The sequence below is a fragment of the Mustelus asterias genome, chromosome 29 (assembly GCF_964213995.1).
Source record: "Mustelus asterias chromosome 29, sMusAst1.hap1.1, whole genome shotgun sequence".
NCBI lineage: Eukaryota > Metazoa > Chordata > Chondrichthyes > Carcharhiniformes > Triakidae > Mustelus > Mustelus asterias.
In genome coordinates, this window is record NC_135829.1 from 18237979 (window position 1) to 18260683 (window position 22705).

General features: G+C 41.1%; 1 protein-coding gene across 1 annotated transcript in view; it reads left to right on the plus strand.

Annotated features, from left to right (window-relative positions):
• Positions 1 to 22705, plus strand: part of fbn1 (fibrillin 1) — a 413386-nt gene that overhangs the window by 323473 nt on the left and 67208 nt on the right. The window contains exons 34-44 of the mRNA XM_078200149.1: positions 249 to 374; positions 618 to 740; positions 877 to 999; positions 1882 to 2043; positions 2949 to 3017; positions 3122 to 3247; positions 6954 to 7079; positions 7208 to 7366; positions 7466 to 7534; positions 18667 to 18792; positions 21061 to 21183. Coding sequence (XP_078056275.1) covers positions 249 to 374; positions 618 to 740; positions 877 to 999; positions 1882 to 2043; positions 2949 to 3017; positions 3122 to 3247; positions 6954 to 7079; positions 7208 to 7366; positions 7466 to 7534; positions 18667 to 18792; positions 21061 to 21183 — 1332 coding nt within the window. The remainder of the gene's footprint in view (positions 1 to 248; positions 375 to 617; positions 741 to 876; positions 1000 to 1881; positions 2044 to 2948; positions 3018 to 3121; positions 3248 to 6953; positions 7080 to 7207; positions 7367 to 7465; positions 7535 to 18666; positions 18793 to 21060; positions 21184 to 22705) is intronic.

The window sequence follows — 22705 nt, forward strand, 5'->3', positions numbered from 1 at the left end:
CAAAGATATAAAGAGAAAATTGACCATGTTCCCAGTCCTGAAGACTATCAGCAATCTGTGCCTGAAATAGATTAAGCTGAACAATAAGCACCAACTCCAAATAGCCCTAGCTTATGTCTAAAAAGGGAACAACCTGTGGTTTTTTTTTAATCTCCATCCCTATCGGAATAAAGTGTATTCGTCAAATTTTTATATGCAATATAAGTTCAGTGTTTTCAGTATGTTTTAATCTTTCCCCCATGTAACAGACATTGACGAATGTGCTGAAAATGTAAACTTTTGTGAGAATGGCCATTGCTTAAACGCACCTGGAGGTTACCGTTGTGAATGTGATATGGGCTTCACACCAACTGTGGGTGGCAGGGCATGTCAAGGTAAGGATCATCTACCTATCTATAATTATGATTCTCCCTTCTCTAATATATTACTCATAACTGAAATAAAGTTTTATAGCTATGGTGTTAATGCCAGTTTTGTCCTGCTCCATTAATGCAATTTAACTGAAATGTTTTCCAGGGTTTCCTCTTCAGTACCTCTCAAACGTTTTTTTTTTATGATAGCATAAATGTAATGAGCACAAAGGTAGTTTTCAGTGAGTTTTTTATAATGTTTTCCAGATATTGATGAATGTTCATTTGCTGACATTTGTGTGTTTGGAAGATGCCAAAATCTTCCTGGACTCTTCAGATGCGAATGTGATTTGGGTTATGAGTTAGACAGGAGCGGCGGCAACTGCACAGGTAAAATGTTTCTTTCCTTTGGGAAATAACATCAATAATATTATTTCTCAGATATTTAGAGCAAGTATTTAAAGATTCAAAGTGATTTAGACACAACGAGAAAACATTATCTAATATATTTTGGAAACTTTTACAGATGTCAACGAGTGTGCAGATCCAGTTAATTGTATCAATGGAATTTGTGTTAACACCCCTGGAAGCTACGTTTGCAACTGCCCATCTGAATTTGAGTTGAACCCAACTGGCGTGGGGTGTGTTGGTATGTTACAATTTATGTTTAACAAATTGTGTAAATGGTTAGGATTGTGATGATAGTTTAGTAATAACCCCAAGGTTACCTAAAATAAACATGGGAAAGCTGCGCACTACAGGAATATTATCAGTGAGCTTTAATACTTCACAGTGTTGAATGTAGATAGTTACTGATCTCTTGCATGTTTTCAGGACACGTCGAGCAAAGGTGGATTCATCCCCATAGGGAGGGAGAGTTGGACACTTACATTCCTCCTGATAGCAGATTTCATAGCAACATTACTGTTGGCCTGGGAGCAGGCAATTAACCTAATCTCTCAACCAGGACTAATACATTGCATTGAGAACCTAGTCAGCAGAATATGCTAAAAATAAAATTTTCAGCTCTCTTATATGGGAACGGCATGTGGTGGTAGCTTGCGATAGATTGAGATCCTGAGGTGCATCATTAAGCTCCAAAAGCCATTTTCATGGTAGAGAGCATGTAGGAATGGATAAAATCAAAAAAGACAAGTTAAAGCTGTGTATTTATTTATTATAATGGTTGGACTGGTTGGTAACTTTTAAGGGTGCTTTTTCCAGGTCTATGTAAATAGCTGTAATTTAGAGCAATGATTAATTTTTGAATATTCTTTCAATTTTAAGTAGTTCTTCAATATTGCCTATGATAACAATCATTACTGGTGCCCCCTATTCATTTATATACATAATTCTGGAAGAACCAATTAACAGGGAATTCAGTTAATTAATGCATTTGTAATATAATGTTCAAAGACCACAGCTACTCTTAGAAATGCCTATTGAACAATATGCAGAATGTGTTTCCTTCTACAAACTGCTTACTGTTTGCAGCAGCAAAATAAATGAATGTTTTCATTTTGTTACATAGATCCTCGCTTGGGCAGGTGTTTCCTGGAATATTCATTGCGTGGAGATAACACCCTTTCTTGCAGCAATGAGATTGGAGTAGGAGTTTCAAGAGCATCTTGTTGCTGTTCTTTGGGCAGAGCCTGGGGCTTTCCATGTGAACTTTGTCCCTCCATCAATTCATGTAAGAGCTCAGAAAATGTTTTAAAGTTATTTTCTACCTATTATTTTGAGAAATGCCACTGTTGCAACTTTATTTAATATTAATATTGTATAAATTTTATTGAGATTTTAAAATCTGTATCTTCATTTTGATGTATAAATATTTTTCAAAGTATTGCCTAATCTCATTACAATTGCAAGGACTTGAATGATTGGGAGTATCCAGTTGGTGTCATTTTCTTGTTGGAATTCCAAATAGTGACAAGCTTGATGAACCCAATAATTAGAACATATTTACATTTTTAAAAGATCAAACTACAAGGTTGGAGTCTTACAGATGTGTTTACGCATCCAAAGATAACCGTAATGACCCACAATAAAAATTCTTTTAGTTTGTTTTTACATGTGAATGATCTTGATACAAAAAAGGTCAGGCCTAAAAATGTAGGTTTCTAGTTGGCTGAATATCCCATTTCCACCTGCTTTTCCATTTTCAAAAAGCAATTTTAAATCAAATGTTGCTTCCCCAAAATGAATAGGGGGAGCATGAAAACAGAAATAAAACAAAACATTAATCTCAAAACAGAGTAAATGCAGTATAATATATTAATCAGCAAAGGAGTTAAGAGAGTAGGAGCAAATAAAGAATAATAGATGAAAGGATGGTACATGAACAGCAATGAAATCATCTATAGTTGCATAACTTCATTGTTATAAAATTAGTATCTTTTCAAGTGACAGAAAATTTCCTGAACCTGACAGTAATAGTTTATAACATAAGATAGGTGAATAGGATTTAGATTATTAGTTCACTTGTATAGATTGTTTTATTTACTCACAATTTAATGCATGTTGCTAACTTTAGCTTTATAAATTATAGTTTTTATTTATATTTGGGTAACACATTGAACTTTTTTTTTTTAACAGCTGAGTACAGAACTCTTTGTCCTGGAGGTGAAGGCTTTCGTCCTAACCCAATCACAGTTATATTAGAGGGTAACTACTCATGCCTTTTTATAAATAACATTTTGAATGTAACAGTGTACAGTCTCTTGGTTTAGTTAACAGCACACCCAGTTATCTGATACTGCTTCCTACAGATATTGATGAATGTAAAGAATTACCTGGGCTCTGTCAAGGAGGAACATGTGTCAACACTTTCGGGAGCTTCCAGTGTGAATGTCCACGTGGTTTCTATTTGAATGAAGACACCAGAGTATGTGAAGGTATATTTATTGAAATATGACATTCATATTTATAGCTTTAAAGCTTTCCTAAAGGTTCATTGATCTTTGTTTATAAATAAACATTGGTAGTGTATTTGTTGATCGTATGAACCCATTTTCTGTATGCTGCTTCTCGGATAAAATAGGTTACAAAATCTGAACTGTAAGAAGTTGTAGGAATAGATCTGGAATAAATAGTGTTTGAGTTAATGCATTCCAACCTTTTAAGGTTGAGAGGTTAATGTAGGATTTCTTTGATGCAAAGCGCTGACAATGTGATGGCTGGTTCGGTATGTCCAGCTGCATTGAGTTCCTGATCTCAGCTGTGCTGTTGCAAGAACCTTCTGAGTTGAGACGATAAGGTGTTTTCTGCATTCCAACACTGGAAGCAGAGGATTCATTGAGTAGAAATTGTGCATTTCAGTAGCAGAGTTAGATAAGCTGGAGAAAGGTTGCTTTCAGGCAAATGTGGCCAAATTATTTTTTTAAATGAGCAGATTCCTGGAAAACAGATCGGTCATGGTGCACAAATTGAAGTGAAAGTTGAGAGTTCGATTATCAAAAGAAAAATATAGGGTGTTAAAATATAAGATCTGGGAAAATTGTATTATAGCATGAATGTGCTTTATTTAGTTATTAAGGAGATATCATATTCAGTGTGGAAATTGCTATTGGCGTAATAGTAAATATCAGTGGTTGGCCAGCAACTTGTGGACCATCATATTGAGGAAAGCTCATAAATTTCCAATCTTCACACATCACACAGGCAGAGTATTCCTAGCCACCATATGAAATAGATGAGGAGAGATTGAATAGGTTGGGACTTTATTCCCTGGAGCGTAGAAGATTGAGGGGAGATTTGATAGAGGTGTATAAGATTTTGATGGGTATAGATAGAGTGAATGCAAGCAGGCTTTTTCCGCTGAGGCTAGGGGAGAAAAGAACCAGAGGGCATGGGTTAAGGGTGAAAGGAGAAAAGTTTAAAGGGAATATTAGGGGGGGCTTCTTCACGCAGAGAGTGGTGGGAGTGTGGAATGAGCTGCCGGATAAAGTGGTAAATGCGGGTTCACTTTTAACATTTAAGAAAAACTTGGACGGGTTCATGGATGAGAGGGGTGTGGAGGGATATGGTCCAAGTGCAGGTCAGTGGGACTAGGCATAAAATGGTTCGGCACAGACAAGAAGGGCTAAAAGGCCTGTTTCTGAGCTGTAATTTTCTATGGTTCTATGGTTCTAGGAGACAGTGCCATAGTGGGCTAGTAATCCAGAGGCACACGGTAATGGAAAAGTAGTTCAAATCCTACCAGCTGGTTGAATTTAAATTTAATTAATAAATCTGGAATTGAAAGCTAGTTTCAATGATGGCGATCATGAAACTATTATTGATTGTCGTAAAAACTCATCTGGTTTACTAATGCTGTTTAGAAAAGGAAATTAGCCATCCTTACTTAGTCTGGCCAACATGTGATCCAGATCTAAAGCAACGTAGCTGATTTTTAACTACCCTCAGAAATGGCCTTGCAACCCACTCAGTTCGAGGGCAGTTAGGGATGAGCAACAAATGCTGGACTTGCCAGCAACACCCACATTCCATGAAAGAATTAAAAATAACACAACAAATCTGCACTTTAAAGGGATCATAAACAAAACTTCTTCTGACAGCAAACATAGTTTACAACAAATACACTGCTGTCATGCCTGTGCATTGCCTGCTTGTTCATCCAATTTAATAGCTATAGTTGCTCCAAAAGATTACTGCTACTTTACCAACACCTTTTCCACTGACCGGAAACATGACAAGCATCTGGCATTCTGCAGACAATTGGCTTTCCTAAAGCATTTGGATTGGTTGACGTACATGTGTGGATTAGCCATAATGCAGTGGGTCATGTGAATAGTTCAAGGTTCTACCAAAAATATATGTATGATCTGTGACTGCGATGTACATATCATGCAGTCAATGGCTGCTTTCAGGGAGAAACACATATCAGCCCATGCCATGCATATTTGGGGATATCTGGCAACTGGAAAGATGGCTTCTCAAGGACTAAGGTGTTAGGGTTGTTGGCGGCAGACAATAGCAGTCCAGCTATTCTTAATCCTCGTCCCCACCGTGAGACCAGACTGAGATTTTTTGAGTTTTAAAAATGGCCCTTATTTCAAGCTATAGCAAGAAAGCTAGTCATCCACCATGTGGCTTGTCAGCTTCCAGAACAAAGGAATACAACTGCAACTATACCTTAGGTTCAGTTACAAATGATTTACATATACTAATCAAGAACTAATATTTAAATGTATTATTTATAACCTATTACAATCAATATTCCCGCTTATGACACTGAACGTACATGATTTCCAGTTATTGTATCAATACACTTGCCTAATTACAATATCCAAGTGCTAATAAGGCATGTCTACATAATGTACTATCCAATTGATAATGAGGCAGGCACTCAAAGTCCTTGACTTTCTGTAACTGTTAGCTGAATCAATGGCTTGAAATTCCCTTGTGGTTACCAAAGCTACCGTCTTTGTCCATTATTCTACTTCCACTGCTACTTTACAAAAGTTTTGCAGCATGTATCTGATTTTTAACCCTTTCAAAGGCAACACTCTTCAGCCATGGCTAATGACACTGTTGCAAAGAGGTCTGCTCATGATAGAGAATACCACATCAGAATCAGAGCCAGAACAGGAGTATACTGATTATATTGTTAATTTTGGACACTAATGTAGCCAAGAACATTGCTGTGCTAGGCATTTATCCAAATTATATTCAGCTAAATGCTTGACCTGCCCCTTTAGGAACCCCTTCTTTACGCAATAACATAACTCAACTCACTTTCAGCAACATGTAAGAATCTTTCATGAAATAAAATTGGATACTGTAAATCCACTGTGTGTAAGCTGCTCACACAAAACTTTCTGCAATTGACACCAAACTATCAACCTTCCTTTGGAATTGGAAGAATTTAAACTGGCCCCACAGAAGTTAGAATTAAAGTCAGAGTACTACAAGATTTATTCTGTATTTGGTCATGCCATATCTAATTTGAACAACTGATGTTGAAACTGGGGCAAAATCTTTCAACATGAGTCGTACAGTGCATGCTGCCGAAATTTAATCTTTCCATTGAAGTCAGGATGGGTAAACTGTTACCTTGCATTGTGTGCCCCCTCCTTGAGTACCCAGGATTGAGGAAGTGCTTTATTTCCAACAATGTTGTTCCTCAATTTTATAATCGCAAATTTTAATTTGCTGATCTTGTTTCAGTAGAAAATCTTATAGTTGCCTGACATCCTGCTACCAGCATGGAGTCCCACCAGTATCATGTCAGAAATTTGGATATGTATTATTGACAAAGATTCATTGTTATCATGCCCAAATTTTCAAAATAAACTAATAACTGGTGAGGATCCTTGTATAGAAATGACAAATTGTGTCTTACCCTGGCTTCAACATCATTCATTCTTTGAACAGGTTAGACTCAGAAGTGTGAACAATCCATCTCAATGTGTAACAATTTATTTGCATTAATCTAGGTATTTGCATTCCACTCGCATTTATAGAAATTAGTTGTCATAATGTTAAATATCACAAAATACTAGAAATGAGAATTTTTCTATTGATCTCAATTTGCTTTATTTTTCAAATAAAAAAATCTTATAGTTATCCTCCAAAACTTGTTTATCTGCTTTGTTCTAGATCTTAATGAGTGCAGTACTTCACCCGGCATTTGCGGCCCTGGTACTTGTTTCAACACGGTAGGAAATTATACCTGCATCTGTCCACCAGATTACATGCAGGTTAATGGTGGAAACAACTGTATGGGTAAGCATTCATCGACCACTTGGGAGGGTGTTGAGAAGCTGTAAACATTTTTTCAATCAACTGAGTTTAGTTGTGTTTGTCTGTAATCTTTCTGCTTAGTGACAGGTTTTTACCCTTTTAATCTACAGACAATAGGAAGAGCTTCTGCTTCAAATATTTTGACACTGAAAATGGCACATGTGATGGCGAGTTGGCCTTTAATATGACAAAGAAGTTGTGCTGCTGTTCATACATGATTGGGAAAGCTTGGAACAGGCCATGTGAACAGTGTCCTCTTCCTGTCACAGGTATGTTTGTATGTATCAAGTATAAGACATTTACAGCTAGAATTAGAATGCATGATGAGTATAGTATTTTGACAATATCTATGCTGAATCATGTTTCAGATGAATTTCTGTTTCTATGCGGGAGTAGGACCCCTGGCTACATTATTGACATAAGCGGACAGCCAGTTGGTAAGAGATTTTTTAGTTATTTGTAGAATAAATTTTTTGAATGATGTATGCTCTTAAATGATAAAATTAAATTTAAAGTGCATTTACATTTATTAAAATATGATTACTTTGGTGTTGTAACTGCATTTAATGAGATCATTAATTAAGCATTCCCTGGCATTGTCATGCACATTTTTATTATTGCTTGTTAGTTTCAATCAGATTCAGATCTGTATTATCGACATGTTTTTAATGGTGCTAGACTTAATCATGTTTACAGTCTATTTAAAATTCAGAGGAAGTTCATAATAAGTTACATTGAAAGACTTAGTTGGTCAGTGTGTCAGTGACAAAATAAATATGGTAAAATTTCTTATGTTCAGACTCCAAGGGCAGGAAGCGAATGGGTGATCACCAGGCAGAGCAAGAGGACTGGGCAAGCAGTGCCAGAATCCCCTGTGGATATTCCCCTGCAAAACAAATGTACCGTTTTGGATATTGTTGAGGGAAATGGTCTCTCAGGGGATAACAGCAGCAGCCAAATTTGTAGCACCATGGTTGGCTCTGTTGCACAAGGGAGGAGCAAAAGGTGTCGAAATATAATAGCCATTGAGGATTCAATTGTGAGGGGAATAGATAGACGTTTCTGGGCCAAGACATTGAGGAACCAACACGGAAACAGGCTATCTTAGACTGGGTATTATGCAATGAGAAAGGATTCATTGGCAATCTAGTGAGAGAACCCTCGGGGTTGAGTGACCATAATATGATAAAATTCTTTATCAAGGTATAGTGAGGTAGTTGATTCTGAAACCAGGGTACTGACTCTCAGTAAAGGTAACTATGATGGTATGAGGAATGGGTTGGCACTGATGAACTGGAAAGCAGTACTGAAAGGAAGGATAGTGGACATGGAATAGCAGGCATTCAAGGACCGATTAGGTGAACTCCAAAATTGTTTATTCCTATTTGGTGCAAGAGTAGAAAGGAAACCAAACCATGGCTTACAAGGGAAATTAGAGGTAGAATAACATTAAAGAAGAAGCATACAAATTGGCAAGAGAAAGCAATAGGCCTGAAGATTGGGAACAGGTTAACATTCAGCAAAGGCAGATCAAGGGATTGATTAAGAAGGGGAAAATAGAATATGAAAGTAAGCTAGCAGGGAACATAAAAACTGACTGTAAATATTTTTCTCGGTATATAATGAGAAAAGGATTGACAGAAACGGATGTAGGCCCCTTACAGTCAGAAACGGGGAAATTCACTGGGAGCACACAAATGGCTGAGGAATTAAATTCATACTTTGCTTCTGCCTTCACAAAGGAAGACATGAATAATGTACCGGAAGTTCTGACAAACACAAGTTCTAATGAGGAGCTGAAGGAAATCAGTAGAGAAATGGTTTTGAGGAAATTAATGGGATTGAAGGCAGTTAAATCTCCAGGGTTTGATAATCTTCATCCCAGAACACTTAAGGTAGTGGTCCTAGAAATAATAGATCTATTGGTGGTCATTTTCCAAAATTCTTTGGACTCTGGAACAGTTCCTACAGATTGGAGAGTAACTAATGTAACCCCACAATTCAAAAAGGGAGGCAGAGAAAAAACAGGGAACTATAGACCAGTGAGTGAGCGTAACATCGATAACAGGGAAATTACTAGAGTCCATCATTAAGAATTTCATGGCACAGCATTTGGAAAGCAGTGGTATGATCAGACAAAGTCAGCATGGATTTATGATCATGCTTGATAAATCTACTGGAATTCTTTGAAGATGTAACTAGTAGAGTTGACTAGGGAGAACTGGTGAATATGGCTTATATTAGAATTTCAGAAGGCTTTCGACAAGGTCTCAAATAGCAGATTACTATGTAAAGTTAAAGCTTTACATAGTAATTGAAGGTAGTGTCTTGAGATGGATAGAAAGCTGGTTAACAGACAGGAAGCAAAGAGTTGGAATAAATGGATCATTTTCTTATTGGCAGGAAGTGAGTAGTGGGGTACCACAGGGATCTGTGCTAGGACCCCTACTGTTCACACTATATATTAGTGATATGGATAAGTTGAACTAAATGTATTATCTCCAAATTTGCAGATGATACAAAGTTGGATGGGAGGAGCTTGCAGAGATGTTTCAGTGTGATTTGGGCAGGTTGAGTGAGTGGGCATCTGCATGACAGATGCAGTATAATGTGGATAAATGTGAGGTTGTTCATTTTGGTAGCAAAAATAGGAAGGCAGATTATCGTTTAAATGGGTATAAATTGAGAGAGGATGGATACTCAGCGAGACCTTGGTGTCCTTGTGCATCAATCGCTGAAAGTAAGTTGCAGGTACAGCAGGCAGTAAAGAAGGCAAATGGCATGTTAGCTTTCATAGCAAGAGGATTTGAGTATAGGACTGCATAGGGCATTGATGAGGCTGCACCTGGAGTATTGTGTGCAGGTTTGTGTCCTTGTCTAAAGAAGGATGTTTTTGCTATGGAGGGAGTGCAGCGAAGGTTTAGGTTCAGGCTGATTCCTGGGATGGCAGGACTGTCATGAGGAGAGACTAAGTTGGTTTTATATTCATTGGAGTTTAGAAGAATAAGCGGAGATCTCATAGAACCTTATAAAATTCTAACAGAATTAGTCAGGGTAGATTCAGAAAGGGCTTTTAAAATGGTGGGGGAGTTCAGAACTAGGGGTCATAGCTTGATGATAAGGGATAAACCTTTTAGGACTGAGGTGAGGAGAAATTTCTTCACCCAGAGAGTGGTGAATCTGTGGAATTCACTACCACAGAAAATATATGAGGCCCAAAACATTGTCTGATTTCAAGAAGGAATTAAATGTAGCTGTTGGGGCTTAAGTGATCAAGGGATATTGGGAGGAGGAGGGATTAAGGTACTGGATTTGATGATCAGCCACGATCAAAATGAATGGCGGAGCAGGCTCGGAGGGCCAAATGGCCTAATCCTGCATTTGTTTTCTATATATGTTTCTATGTATTTCACATGCACTTAATCTCAGCATTCTTGAGTTAAGCAAAGACAGTTGGTTGGTTTCTTCATCCTGGGATTGTTGACTTGCAACCGTTCCTGGAATACTACATATTCCATGTGGTGTGTAAAAATGGGTTCTGGCCAAAGCCTTTATTTTACCAAAAGTGACCTCAGAGGTCACATGACTGGCAAGCCACAGTACACAAAAGCATATGTCCAAACATCCCCCTTTACATAAATAGGAAAAAACAAAATTCATGCACTATAATTTGCAGTTACAAGTTACCCACATTTGTGGTCTATAAAGTCATCACGTATGCACAAAAACTGTTCTTTCTTTCTAGCTTTTGGGATTTCATGAGTGCCTCTTTAGTTTTCTTAGCTTGATGTTTCTTACAAGCACTGTACTGGCTGATGTGGTCCTTAATCTCATTGCTCATGCTTGGCCATTAGATCTCTTCTGTTGCTTTCCTTAAACTAGACTCAATTCCTTGATAGCTTACTTGGATAAACACCAACATCTCTTTTCTCATCAAAATGGTGGAAATCCCAGAACTCCCTTCCTAATATTGTGGGTGTTCCTACAACGGATGACTGCAGCAGTTCAAGAAGGTAGCACGCCACCACTTTCTCATGCGCAATTAAGGATGAACAATAAATGCTGACCTAGACAGTGATATCCATGAACGAATGAAAAAGACAGTGATATCCATGAACGAATGAAAAACAAAGTCTGTTTAGGGATAATGTCTCTAGTTACTTTGTACAAGATGCCAACTTGGGCAATAACTTCATCACTGTATGTCTGACACTGTCTTATAGCAACAAGTATATTTTGATGATTTCAGGCCATCCTTTCATCACAACTTCCTGCAGCATTTTGAGAGTTGCATCTCATTGCATATTTTGCTTGCTCTGAGAAAAACATTTGTCTGTTAGATTCAGTATGTCTCTACACAGTTTGATGACTTCCAGACCACTGTTGCTTCTCATTGAATCTAGATCTCACACACTACTATGCTATGACCAGGTGGGGAGGGGTTGAATGGCACCTTTCTTTGCCCTTTGCTTCTTTGACCACAACAGGTTTCTTTTATTTGAAAAGGATATACTTGCCAATTCAGTGAGTACTTAACTGTATGCACTCTGATCATAAAGGAACCAAGAAGACAAATTTTCTTGAGTTTAACATAGAGGTTAACTGTATTATACTTAACCCGATCTAAGTAAAAAAAATATACACAACTTTTATGCAATCAAATGAATTAGGTGCAGGAGTATGCCATTCAGCCCCTCTTAAACTTGCACTGCCATTCAGTAATATGATAGCTGATTGTGGCCCCAGACCCACGTTACGCCGACCCCAGTAAACTTTGTCTCCCCTGTTAGTCAAGAATCTGTCTTCCTCTGCCTTAAAAATATTCCTCCACCGCTCTCTGGGGAAGAGAGTTCCAAAGACCCATTGAGAGAAAACAATTCTTCTCAAATTCCATCTTAAATGGGAGATCTTTTATTTTTAAATTGTGTCCCATAGTTGTAGTTTTTCCCACAAGTGGAAACATCCTTTCAGCACCCATTTTGTCAAGTCCCCTCAGGATATAATATCTTTCAGTACGATCACTTCTTAAGTTTCTAAACTCTACTGGAAACAGGCCTAGCTTGTTCAACCTTTCCTCATAAGATAACCTCCCCAGCCTGGGTGTCAGTCAAGTGAACTACTTCTAAAGTATTTGTACCCTTTTGTAATCCATTCCCTTTGCAAGAACATTCCACTTGCCTTCCTAATCACTTGCTATACCTGGATACTAACTTTTCATGATTTGTGTACCAGGACACTCAGATTCCTCTGTACCTCAGAGTTCTGCAATCTCACACCATTCTATTCTTGCTGCCAAAGTGGACAAGTTCACATTATACCCCATCGGCCCCTCACTTAACTTATCTATGTCCCCTTGCAGAATCCTTATGTCATCTTCACAACTTACTTTCCTACTATCTTTGTGTCATCAGAATATTTAGCAACCATACATTTGGTTCCTTCAACCAGTTATTGATATAAATTGTAAATAGTTGACGCCTCAGCACTGAAATCGGTTGTATTCCATTCATCATGTCTTGCCAACCCATAAAAGGCCCATTTAGCTTCCTAGTAGCTAACCAAATTTCTCTCCATGCAAATATACCAACATCATGAGTTCTTATTTTGCCTAGTAACCTTCAATGTGACACCTTTGTCAAGTATCTAACTGGCCTGTAATTTCCTGTTTTATGTCTCTTCCCTTTCCTTTCTTGAGTAGAGGAGTCACCTTCACTATTTTCCAGTCTGATAGGACCTTTTCCAAATCTAGGGAATTTTGGAAAATTAAAACCAATGCATCTGCTATTCCAGAAGCCACTTTTAAGACCCTTGGATGATGTCCATCAGGACCTGGGAACTTGTCAGCTTTTAGTTCTAATAATTACCGCAGTACCCTTTCCTAGATGATAGTGAATGTTTTCCACCCTCCACAGATATTATTTGTATCATCTGCACAACCATCTGAATTCCTACTCTTGGCTGCATAAAACCTTTTTATCCCCCCACCCCCCCGATTATACTGTCTGACTACACGATATTCCTATTAACTCTCCCCCTGCTTCTCCCCATTTGAATGGCATCCTGTACTATGGTGCCATATCCCATTCTCTCAATTCCTCCCCCTCCATCACATTTGAACCAATGATGCCACCTTCCGCAACAATGTTTCTGACATGTTGTCCTTTTTCTGAGCCAAGGCTTCTCTACTTCCCCCCCCCACCCACACCCCACCCCACCCAAGGACAGGGCCCTGAACTGTGCCCAATCCAACTCAGCATTCTGTTGGGACTGTTCCCTCCATGACACCTTGGTCCTCTCCTCTGTCACCCCCAACTCCTCATCCCCTTCCCACGGCACCTTCCGAAGCGATCACAGAAGGTGAAGCATCTGCCCCTTTACCGCCTCCCTTCTCTTCACCCTAGACCCCAAAAGCTCTTTCAGGCGAAGCAACAATTCACTTGCATCTCCTTCAATTTAGTCTACTATAATCATCACTCACGTTACAGTCTCCTCTATGTTGTAGAGACAAAACACAGACTAGATGACCACTTTGCAGCAGACTTTTGCCGAATCTCTCCTGAGTTCCCACCTATCCCTGGCCTTCTATTTTGCTACACCTGCTCCACCCCTCTTCAATAGTGCAAAATCTATCACATTTCTACCTCCCTTCAGCTCTGAAGAAAAGTCATAGAGTTGAAACATTACCCCAGTTTCTCTCTGCACAATGCTGCCAGACCTGCTGAGTTGTGTTCCAGCATTTTCTATTTTGATTCAAAACCATTATTTGGCATATGACAAATCTTCATGACAACTAGCATCATTACTTTCCTTCAAAAGGAGTACAGCTCTCAACAGCATCAGTGCTGTGCATCTGCTTCGCTTGCTTGTATTTTACTTCCAAATTATACCTCTGCAAATGAAGCAACGTGCTTTGCAGGTGCTTTGAAACAAAATATGGTTTGAGAAATCTGCTTGGAAGTGGTTGCTGGTCAGACTCTACCATCGCTTCCTGTCTCCCAAAAAAGTACTGATTAAAATGCTCACAAGCAAAAATAAAAGCTCGACACTCTTTCACGATCTGTGTGTAGCATCATTCAGTGTTCATTAACACTCTGGATGCAAATGCAACTGTTGTCTTTGCTGCATATGAGTTGCTCCAAACCCTGTTCCTCCAGCATTGCAAAACCTCAACACTGGCATTGTCATCACTAGTTATTTTAAGTGAGTGAAAGCTGCTTGTTCTGTGCCCCAATACCACTGAACATCCTTTGCATAGAGGCTCACACTCTGATAGCAAATTCAGAAAGAACAACAAACTTGATTTTAGTGATCTTCAGATTCATCTGTCAAGCTCTCTAGCAGTCGCACTAAATTCTGATCATAGCCAACGATGGCTTCTTCAATCCTATTTTCACATTCATATACTATCAGAACATCTGTGATTGCTTCCATTCCTGAAGGATAACATTGACTAAAGTGTCTTTGTTGATACACTTCCAGAGCAGCAGAAATGCCCAACCGCATGCACGACCATCTGTATCTCCCAAATGCCATCTAGAGCGTAGTCAGAAAACTGCTGCTTTCATCCAACTTTTCTTGCCAGTGTCCATCCTTCACATCTAGGATGATAAAGTTGACAAATTTCACCAAGGTTTTTTTGATGATTGGCATGGGTTGGTAAGACCTCTTCAAAGCTTTATTAAGGTCCTTTGGATCTATGCACGCACACAGCTTTCCAGGTTCTATTCACTGCTGCTATGCAGCTAATCCAGTATGTAAGTGTTGACACTTCCTTGATTATTCCCATCTTTTCAAGCTCCTTTATCTGTCTTTCAGACTGGACTTTAGGACAGCTGGAACTCTCCTCAGGAAATGCTGAGTTGTTTTCATACTCCCACCTAATTCAAAATGACATTCATCAGAAAGCTGTTCAAAATTTCTGAAAACATTATAATTTGTCAAGATCTGTTCAGCAGTCACCAAAAGAGAAAATTCTGGAAAATCTCAACAGATCTGGCAGCATCTGTAAGGAGAGAGAAGAGCTGACATTTCGAGTCCAGATGACCCTTTGTCCAATACCAAAGCTTTGACAAAGGGCCATCTGGACTCGAAACGTCAGCTCTTTTCTCTCCTTACAGATGCTGCCAGCCCTGCTGAGATTTCCCAGCATTTTCTCTTTTGGTTTCAGATTCCAGCATCCGCAGTAATTTATTTTTATCTGTTCAGCAGTCAATGCCTTGATGCCATTCCAGAAAACGGCAAATTTCTTCTGGTATAAAGAGGGTTATGATGTGGAGATGCCGGCGTTGGACTGGGGTAAACACAGTAAGAAGTTTAACAACACCAGGTTAAAGTCCAACAGGTTTATTTGGTAGCAAAGCTTGTGTGGCTTTTGCTACCAAATAAACCTGTTGGACTTTAACCTGGTGTTGTTAAACTTCTTACTATAAAGAGGGTTACCAGTCAAAGATCTTGTTTCAGCTGAGATGAGGCGATGTTGTTTATTTTCTACTATCTGGAACTGTAGATCATCTTTCTGCCTATTGCATTGGGCTGTAACTTTAGTTTGTACTCTTGGGGTGAGCAACGTACCATCCTTGAGCATCAACTTTTCCTTTAACAACTTCATTTTCAGGTTACCATCTTGAGCAATTTCACACAGGTCTGCAGAGCTAATGATGTTGCACATAGCACCACAGTCCATCTGGCACTTCACATTAACTTGATGCTCTTCTTCTGCAATCATAAATCCAATAGCCACGAACCATTTTTTACCTTGAAATTTAGTGGTGTCAACTTGTTCTAGGGTGTTGAATGATCCGTCAGAATCATTATCCAACATCTCTCCAGCAACCTTTATCGGCTTGCTTTTCTTCTGTTCAGCACTTACATACAAGGTGATTCAGCTTCTTGCAGTTAGAGCACTGCTTTCTTCACACTGGACATGTTTTCTTTTCTTCTGTGTGATGTCCTCTGCAATATTTACATGCAGTACTCAGGCCTTTACCTTTCTGTTGATCATTCTGTAGATAGTTCTTCCTTTTCTCCATTTTTAGCGCTTAGCCTTTTAGCATCATGCAAAGCCTTATTGGTTCTTCCATCAGTATTCTTCAGCTGATAATTGATCTCCTCAGAGCTTCTGCACGTCTCTAGCTTTTTTGAGACTCAGTTTCTCTTCTCTCAGCAGGTGCGCTCTATCAGCACGTTGGGTGGAATTTCAGAAGATTGATTCTAAATGTCCAACTAGTGTGAAAATGGGCGAGTTCCTGATCCATTTTTTGGACAGGTTTTCATGCCCAGCCTTATGCACTTAATCATCGAAAAAATGGTCTAGATTGTTTCTAGCTGCTGCAAGCAGTGGGCTGGGCTTAACTCGCCAGCTGATCCTCTGATTCTGCACATGCTCAATAGCAACTGCAAGGCCCCTGCTCGTGCAGGCAGCCTCAACCAGTCCCCCTCCCCATCCCTTTGCGGGGGCCCGTGGCCGATCGCGAGCCCTGCAACGTATGGACATCTAACTCCCACCGCCCAGACTGATCGGGGCTCCCCCTCCCCGATCCGATCACAACTGCAGAGTGGCAGCGAGCGCCTCCCACCCTGATCCGATGCCATTGCTGAGTGCGCAGCGAGCACCATCCCGCCATGCCCCGTCCTCCCATAGGCCTTGTTGGGCATTGCCCAGATGCCAGGCTGGCACTGCTCAAGGGGCACCCCCCCCCCCCCCCCCCCCCCCCCACTGCCCTTGGCCTCCCAGAGGGCCTGAATGGCCTCCGGTTCCACCGGCAAGGCCAACTGGACTGTTCCCCATTCGTGGGGAGCAGGTATTTTCCTTGCCGGAGAGAACCTCTCCCAGTGAGGCCATAAAGGCAAGTGAGCCTAGACGAGCGAGCACTGGGCTCACTAAACACATTCAAATTAACATTTAAATAAATTTAAATAAATTATTCAGCCTCTCTCCCATTTCTGGCGAGAGGCTGACCTCACCGGATATCCAGCTCTCAAAATCGCGAGAGCTGAGAAATTGGGCAAGATCCCGATTTCTTGGCTCTCGCACAACTTTACTGCCTCACTCAATGGGTGGGGCGAATCGGTAAAATTCTGCTTGTTCTCTTGTTCCGAAGACATCTATCTCTGATCAGATCATACTTCAGTTGCTTAAACTCACAAGATTCAGCTAGATGGGCGGCATGGTGGCACAGTGGTTAGCACCGCTGCCTCAAGGACCTGAGTTCAATTTCAGCTTCGAGCCACTGTCTGTGTGGAGTTTGCACATTGTCCCTGTCTGTGTGGGTTTCCTCCAGGTGCTCCGGTTTCCTCCCACAGTCCAAAGATGTGCGAGTTAAGTTGATTGGCCAATATCAGCTAAATTGACCGTAGTGTCAGGGAGATTAGCAGGGTAAATATGTGGAGTTACAGGAATAGGGCCTGGGTGGGATTGTGGTCGGTGCAGACTCGATGGTATGCTTGCCCTTTATAGGACGGGGTATAGAGTATAAAAGCTGGAGTCTGATGATGCAGCTGTATAGAACGCTGGTTAGGCCACATTTGGAGTACTGCGTCCAGTTCTGGTCGCCGCACTACCAGAAGGACGTGGAGGCATTGGAGAGAGTGCAGAGAAGGTTTACCAGGATGTTGCCTGGTATGGAGGGTCTTAGCTATGAGGAGAGATTGGGTAGACTGGGGTTGTTCTCCTTGGAAAGACGGAGAATGAGGGGAGATCTAATAGAGGTATATAAGATTATGAAGGGCATAGATAGGGTGAACAGTGGGAAGCTTTTTCCCAGGTCGGAGGTGACGATCACGAGGGGTCACGGGCTCAAGCTGAGAGGGGCGAAGTATAACTCAGACATCAGAGGGACGTTTTTTACACAGAGGGTGGTGGGGGCCTGGAATGCGCTGCCAAGTAGGGTGGTGGAGGCAGGCACGCTGACATCGTTTAAGACTTACCTGGATAGTCACATGAGCAGCCTGGGAATGGAGGGATACAAACGATTGGTCTAGTTGGACCAAGGAGCGGCACAGGCTTGGAGGGCCGAAGGGCCTGTTTCCTGTGCTGTACTGTTCTTTGTTCTTTGATGGGCCAAATGGCCGTCTCCTGCACTGTAGGATTCTATGATGATTCTGTCTTAGTACAGTCATACACTGATCAACATTCCCTCTAATTTTTAACACATAATGTTCATAAATAGCTTAGAGGGTTAAATGTTCATTTTCAAAATCTTAAACATTTCACAAGACTGGGTTTCCTGCTCCTCATCGAAGTCTAGGCTGCAATACAGCTTGTAGCACTATTTCCCTATCAGTAATATCAGAGTTTATACTCTTATTTGTTCAGGTTTCTTGTCTGACTTTGTGGCAATTTCATTATTCTGCCACTGAGACTAGAATTTACAACTTCTCTCAAATTTGCCTTCATCGTCATTGGAGCCACTACTGGAATATTCCAAGTGTATTGACTCACCCAGGAGTCAATGTCTTGTACAAAGTTGCACCAACATTTTGCTAATGTTAGTGAGTAGAGAAAATATACCTAGACATGTGATATATAAACTTGTTTACAAATTTAATCTGTACATATATTTCCTTTCAGACATTGACGAATGCCGTTGGATCCCGGGTATTTGTGCTAATGGTGTATGTATTAATCAACTTGGAAGCTTCCGATGTGAATGTCCCATGGGATTTCAATACAATGATCAATTGATCAGCTGTGAAGGTATCATGGAAATATTTCTTAATTTGTAAAATGAACTGTTATGATAGTTTCCTTCAATTTATTTAAGAAAGAAAGGTAGCACTCGCCTTCAAGCTGTGTCAATATTGCATGCAGGGCTTTAGTCAGTTTAATAGCTCACCCGAGCATTGATGATGTGGCCATCTGGTAACTATATCAATAGATGCAGTTTCCAAATTGCCTCATTATGAATGCTTGATTGAGCTCTAAGAATGGGGCTAATGGATTAATCTTAACAGGGATCTGTTTAACAATTGCAATGGGAAGGCCTTGCTTTGTTTGATACTTTGATAAGGTAATATGTTGTCTTATTTTACAGTTTTTAAGTGCCTGTTTGTTTACCTAGCTGAGATTAAGAGGTGTAAAGAGGATTAAAGCTTCACTATAAATGGCTGTCATTGAGTGGCACTTTCTTGAGGATGTAAGATGAACAGTTCTTTACAAAGGAGATTTTGTTTATTGTGTCAGTTTAAGGAGCATTTCAAAAAGACTTCAAGACTTTCCAATGAACCATTGGATCTGTCCAATGCTAGGGTGGCATGGTGGCACAGTGGTTATTGCTGCTGCCTCACAGCACCAGTGACCCAGGTTCAATTCCGGCCTCGGGTGACTGTGGAGTTTACACGTTCTCCCCGTGTCTGCTTGGGATTTCTCCAGGTGCTCCGGTTTTCTCCCACACTCCAAAGATGTGCAGGTTATGTTAATTGGCCATGCTAAATTGCCCCTTAGTGTCAGGAGGATTAGCAGGGTAATATGTGAGGTTCTGGAGATAGGTGAGATTGTTATTGATGTAGGCTGAATGGACCAAATGGCCTCCCCTGCGCTATAGGGATTCTGTGATTCTTTCCATCATGGCTACTGGCAGAATGGGTATGGAGGATAGAATGGAAAGGATATAGACGAGGAATAGAGGTGGGGAAGGCATGGAGATATGAGGGGACATGGGAGATTGGTGAGGGCTGGAGGGCAAACAACCATTTGCAGGACTAAGACAATGTCCCGGCGAACCGAGATGGTTCTAACCAACCCACCTTACACCTCCATTGCTACTTTCAGCCTTTTCCTAGGGTGGTGTTCCGCACTCGAGCCCAACACTGACTCGTGGAAGCCAATATCTCATGGGAGTTCCCCAACTTTCAGAAGTCAGGAACACATGTCAGGAAATGGCTCAACTCATGGCTCCCAACTTTTAAGGGGAGAATCCAGTCCAAGGCTACAATCCAAGAGGCTTGTGGTCAGAACCAAATAGTCTTGAAGCGAGTTTAGAGATAACCTTGAACGAAGGTTGCTCTGACTTCATACATCTCCAGTTATCTTCCCAGAAGAGGTCTTAAACATAAAATGAGAGTAGGTAGGTTCGAAAGTGAGATGAGGTGAAACTACTTCTCTGAGTGTTGTGAATCTGTAGAACTCATTGCCCAAAGTGCTTCTGATGAAAAGTGGGATAAAGGACTATGAGAAGCAGGCAGGGAAGTGGAGTTAGAAACGGACAAGATCAGCCATGATCATATTAAATGGCGGAGCGGGCTCGAAGGGCTGAATTGCCAACTCCTAATTCCTATGTTCCTATTAGTTAGTGAGTAAAGTAAAGTTTATTTATTAGTCACAAGTAAACACTGCAATGAAGTTACTGTGAAATTCCCCTAGTCGCCACACTCCGGCACCAATGCACCAAACAAGCACGTCTTTCAAACTGTGGGAGGAAACCGGAGCACCCGGAGGAAACCCACGCAGACGCGGGGAGAAATTGCAAACTCCACACAGATTGTGACCCAAGCCAGGAATTGAACCTGGGTCCCTGGCGCTATCAGGTAGCAATGCTAACCACTGTGTCACCATGCCACAGCGAGCATGATCAGATGCTGGTCAATAAATGAACATTGTTTCTCATCCCAATAACTCACACATCTGTATAAGCCCCACTCAAGGGTAGTGATCCCTCAAGAGCAGTAGTTTTTTGGTTTTGAACGAACTTTCTTGGTTGAACCATCTCTAACATTCTAACATGTTGGCTTCTGTATCGTTCAAGATTCAGGCTATCATTCCAGCGTACACAATTGGTAAGCAAAAATATCCAAAGATTAATAATTTAAAAACACACACAAGGTCTTGTCGTTTTTTTGTGTTTTTTTGGTTAGAGTTTTGATGATGAGACTCCTTTGCTATTAAATTAACTGATTGTGAAAACCTTGAGGTGGAACGTAGGTACAAAGTCATTTTAATTTGTTAACGCCTGTTTTGTTCACCCAGATATGGATGAATGTCAGAATGGGCCCCTATGTCAACAGAATGCTAATTGCATTAACACCCCTGGGAGCTATCGCTGCGAATGTTTACCAGGTTACCGGCTCACAGCAACAGGACATTGTATCGGTAGGTTATCTCTGTTTAAAATCTCAATGTAGCTGTATGTTTCCAGCTATGAAAAAGCTTCCCCTGTAGATCAGATTGACTTCCTTATTTTCTAAAAAAAAAGTCCTCGTTTTCATAAATATTTGGAACTCGGAGTTATGGTTGTTACGTTTACCTTATCTTTAGAAAACTTGTGTATGTTTGTAGGGCAGAATAAACAAAAGCATTAAACAAAAATGTGAACCACAATACCCATTTTTAATTGAAAGGAAATATTAATTTCCTGCAATTATTTTCATTTCTGCATGTTTGGTAGAGATATGTGTTTGTAGTTCTAAAAAACAGTGGGGAGATCAGAATGCTCTAAATGAGACTATTTAAACAGTATTCAAGGAAAATTGATTAACACATTAAACCTTCTGACGTATTGGGGGTGATTCTCCCAGCCCACTGCTGCCGGGAGATTCAAGCACAGGTCATTTTGCGGGCTCCCCGCTGGGCGCCACAGCCTCTGCGAATCTCCGGGCGCTAGATTTCCGACACATCAGCTCCACGCCAGAAATCAGCATGGAGCTACGTAAATTATTTAAATGTTCATTTCGATGTAATTAATATCTGATTAGCGGGCCGGGGCCTGAAGTCTCCAGGTCCGCTAATCTAGTGTCTCTTCCCCCCCGCCCCCCACTCACAACTCTCACCCCCATCAGGAGTGTTTCACTCCAGCGGGGTTTACATTAGCTCCCCACTAGCGGGGAACTGGCAACTTGACCCCGCTGGAGTAAAGGGGAGGAGGCATTGAGGCCCCCCAGAGAGTCGGGGGTAAGGGGAGCTGCCCCCCCGGGCATTGCCAGCCTGGCAGTGCCAGCCTGGGTCACTTGGCCCTGCCCAAGGGGCAAAGTGGCAATACCCAGGGGGGCATCTTGGCACTGTGCATTGGGCAGTGCCAAAGGGGGTGGGGCCTAATGGGGGGGAGATCGGTGGCGGTGGGCGATCCCACAGCCACTCTGCAGAGGGATCAGTGACAGAGGGAGGGAGGTCAGCCATCGGGGCAGGGGACGATGAGGCTGGCCCAGACACATCAAGGGGGCCAGTGATCGGTCCGTGGGGTGGTCCTATGGCCAGCGATGGGTTTGCTGTGGTGGCCAGCGATTAGGAGGTCGGCAGTGCGGGGCTACTGCGCATGCACCGATCTCCACACTGACTGATCGGCGCATGCACAATGGCCTACTCAGCGCTTTGCTGTCAGTCTCTCCAGCAGGACTCGGCCCCGTCCACTGATTTTTCACATGAATCACACTAGTGCTCTCTGCAGTGCTCAGAGTGTGGGAGATTCATTTTGAAACTCTCCCTGAAAAAACGAGCGGGATTTATTCGTGTTTACGTGAATTCTACACTTAGAAGTTTTTTGGGAGAATCACCCCCATTGGCTATGCCAAATATATACTTTAAAGGGTGTTTCTATAAAACAGCCACTGCCTTGTTAAAAACAGTAAACTAGTAAATATCTTTTTTCGTATCTCCCATAAATTTAATTAACCTAAGA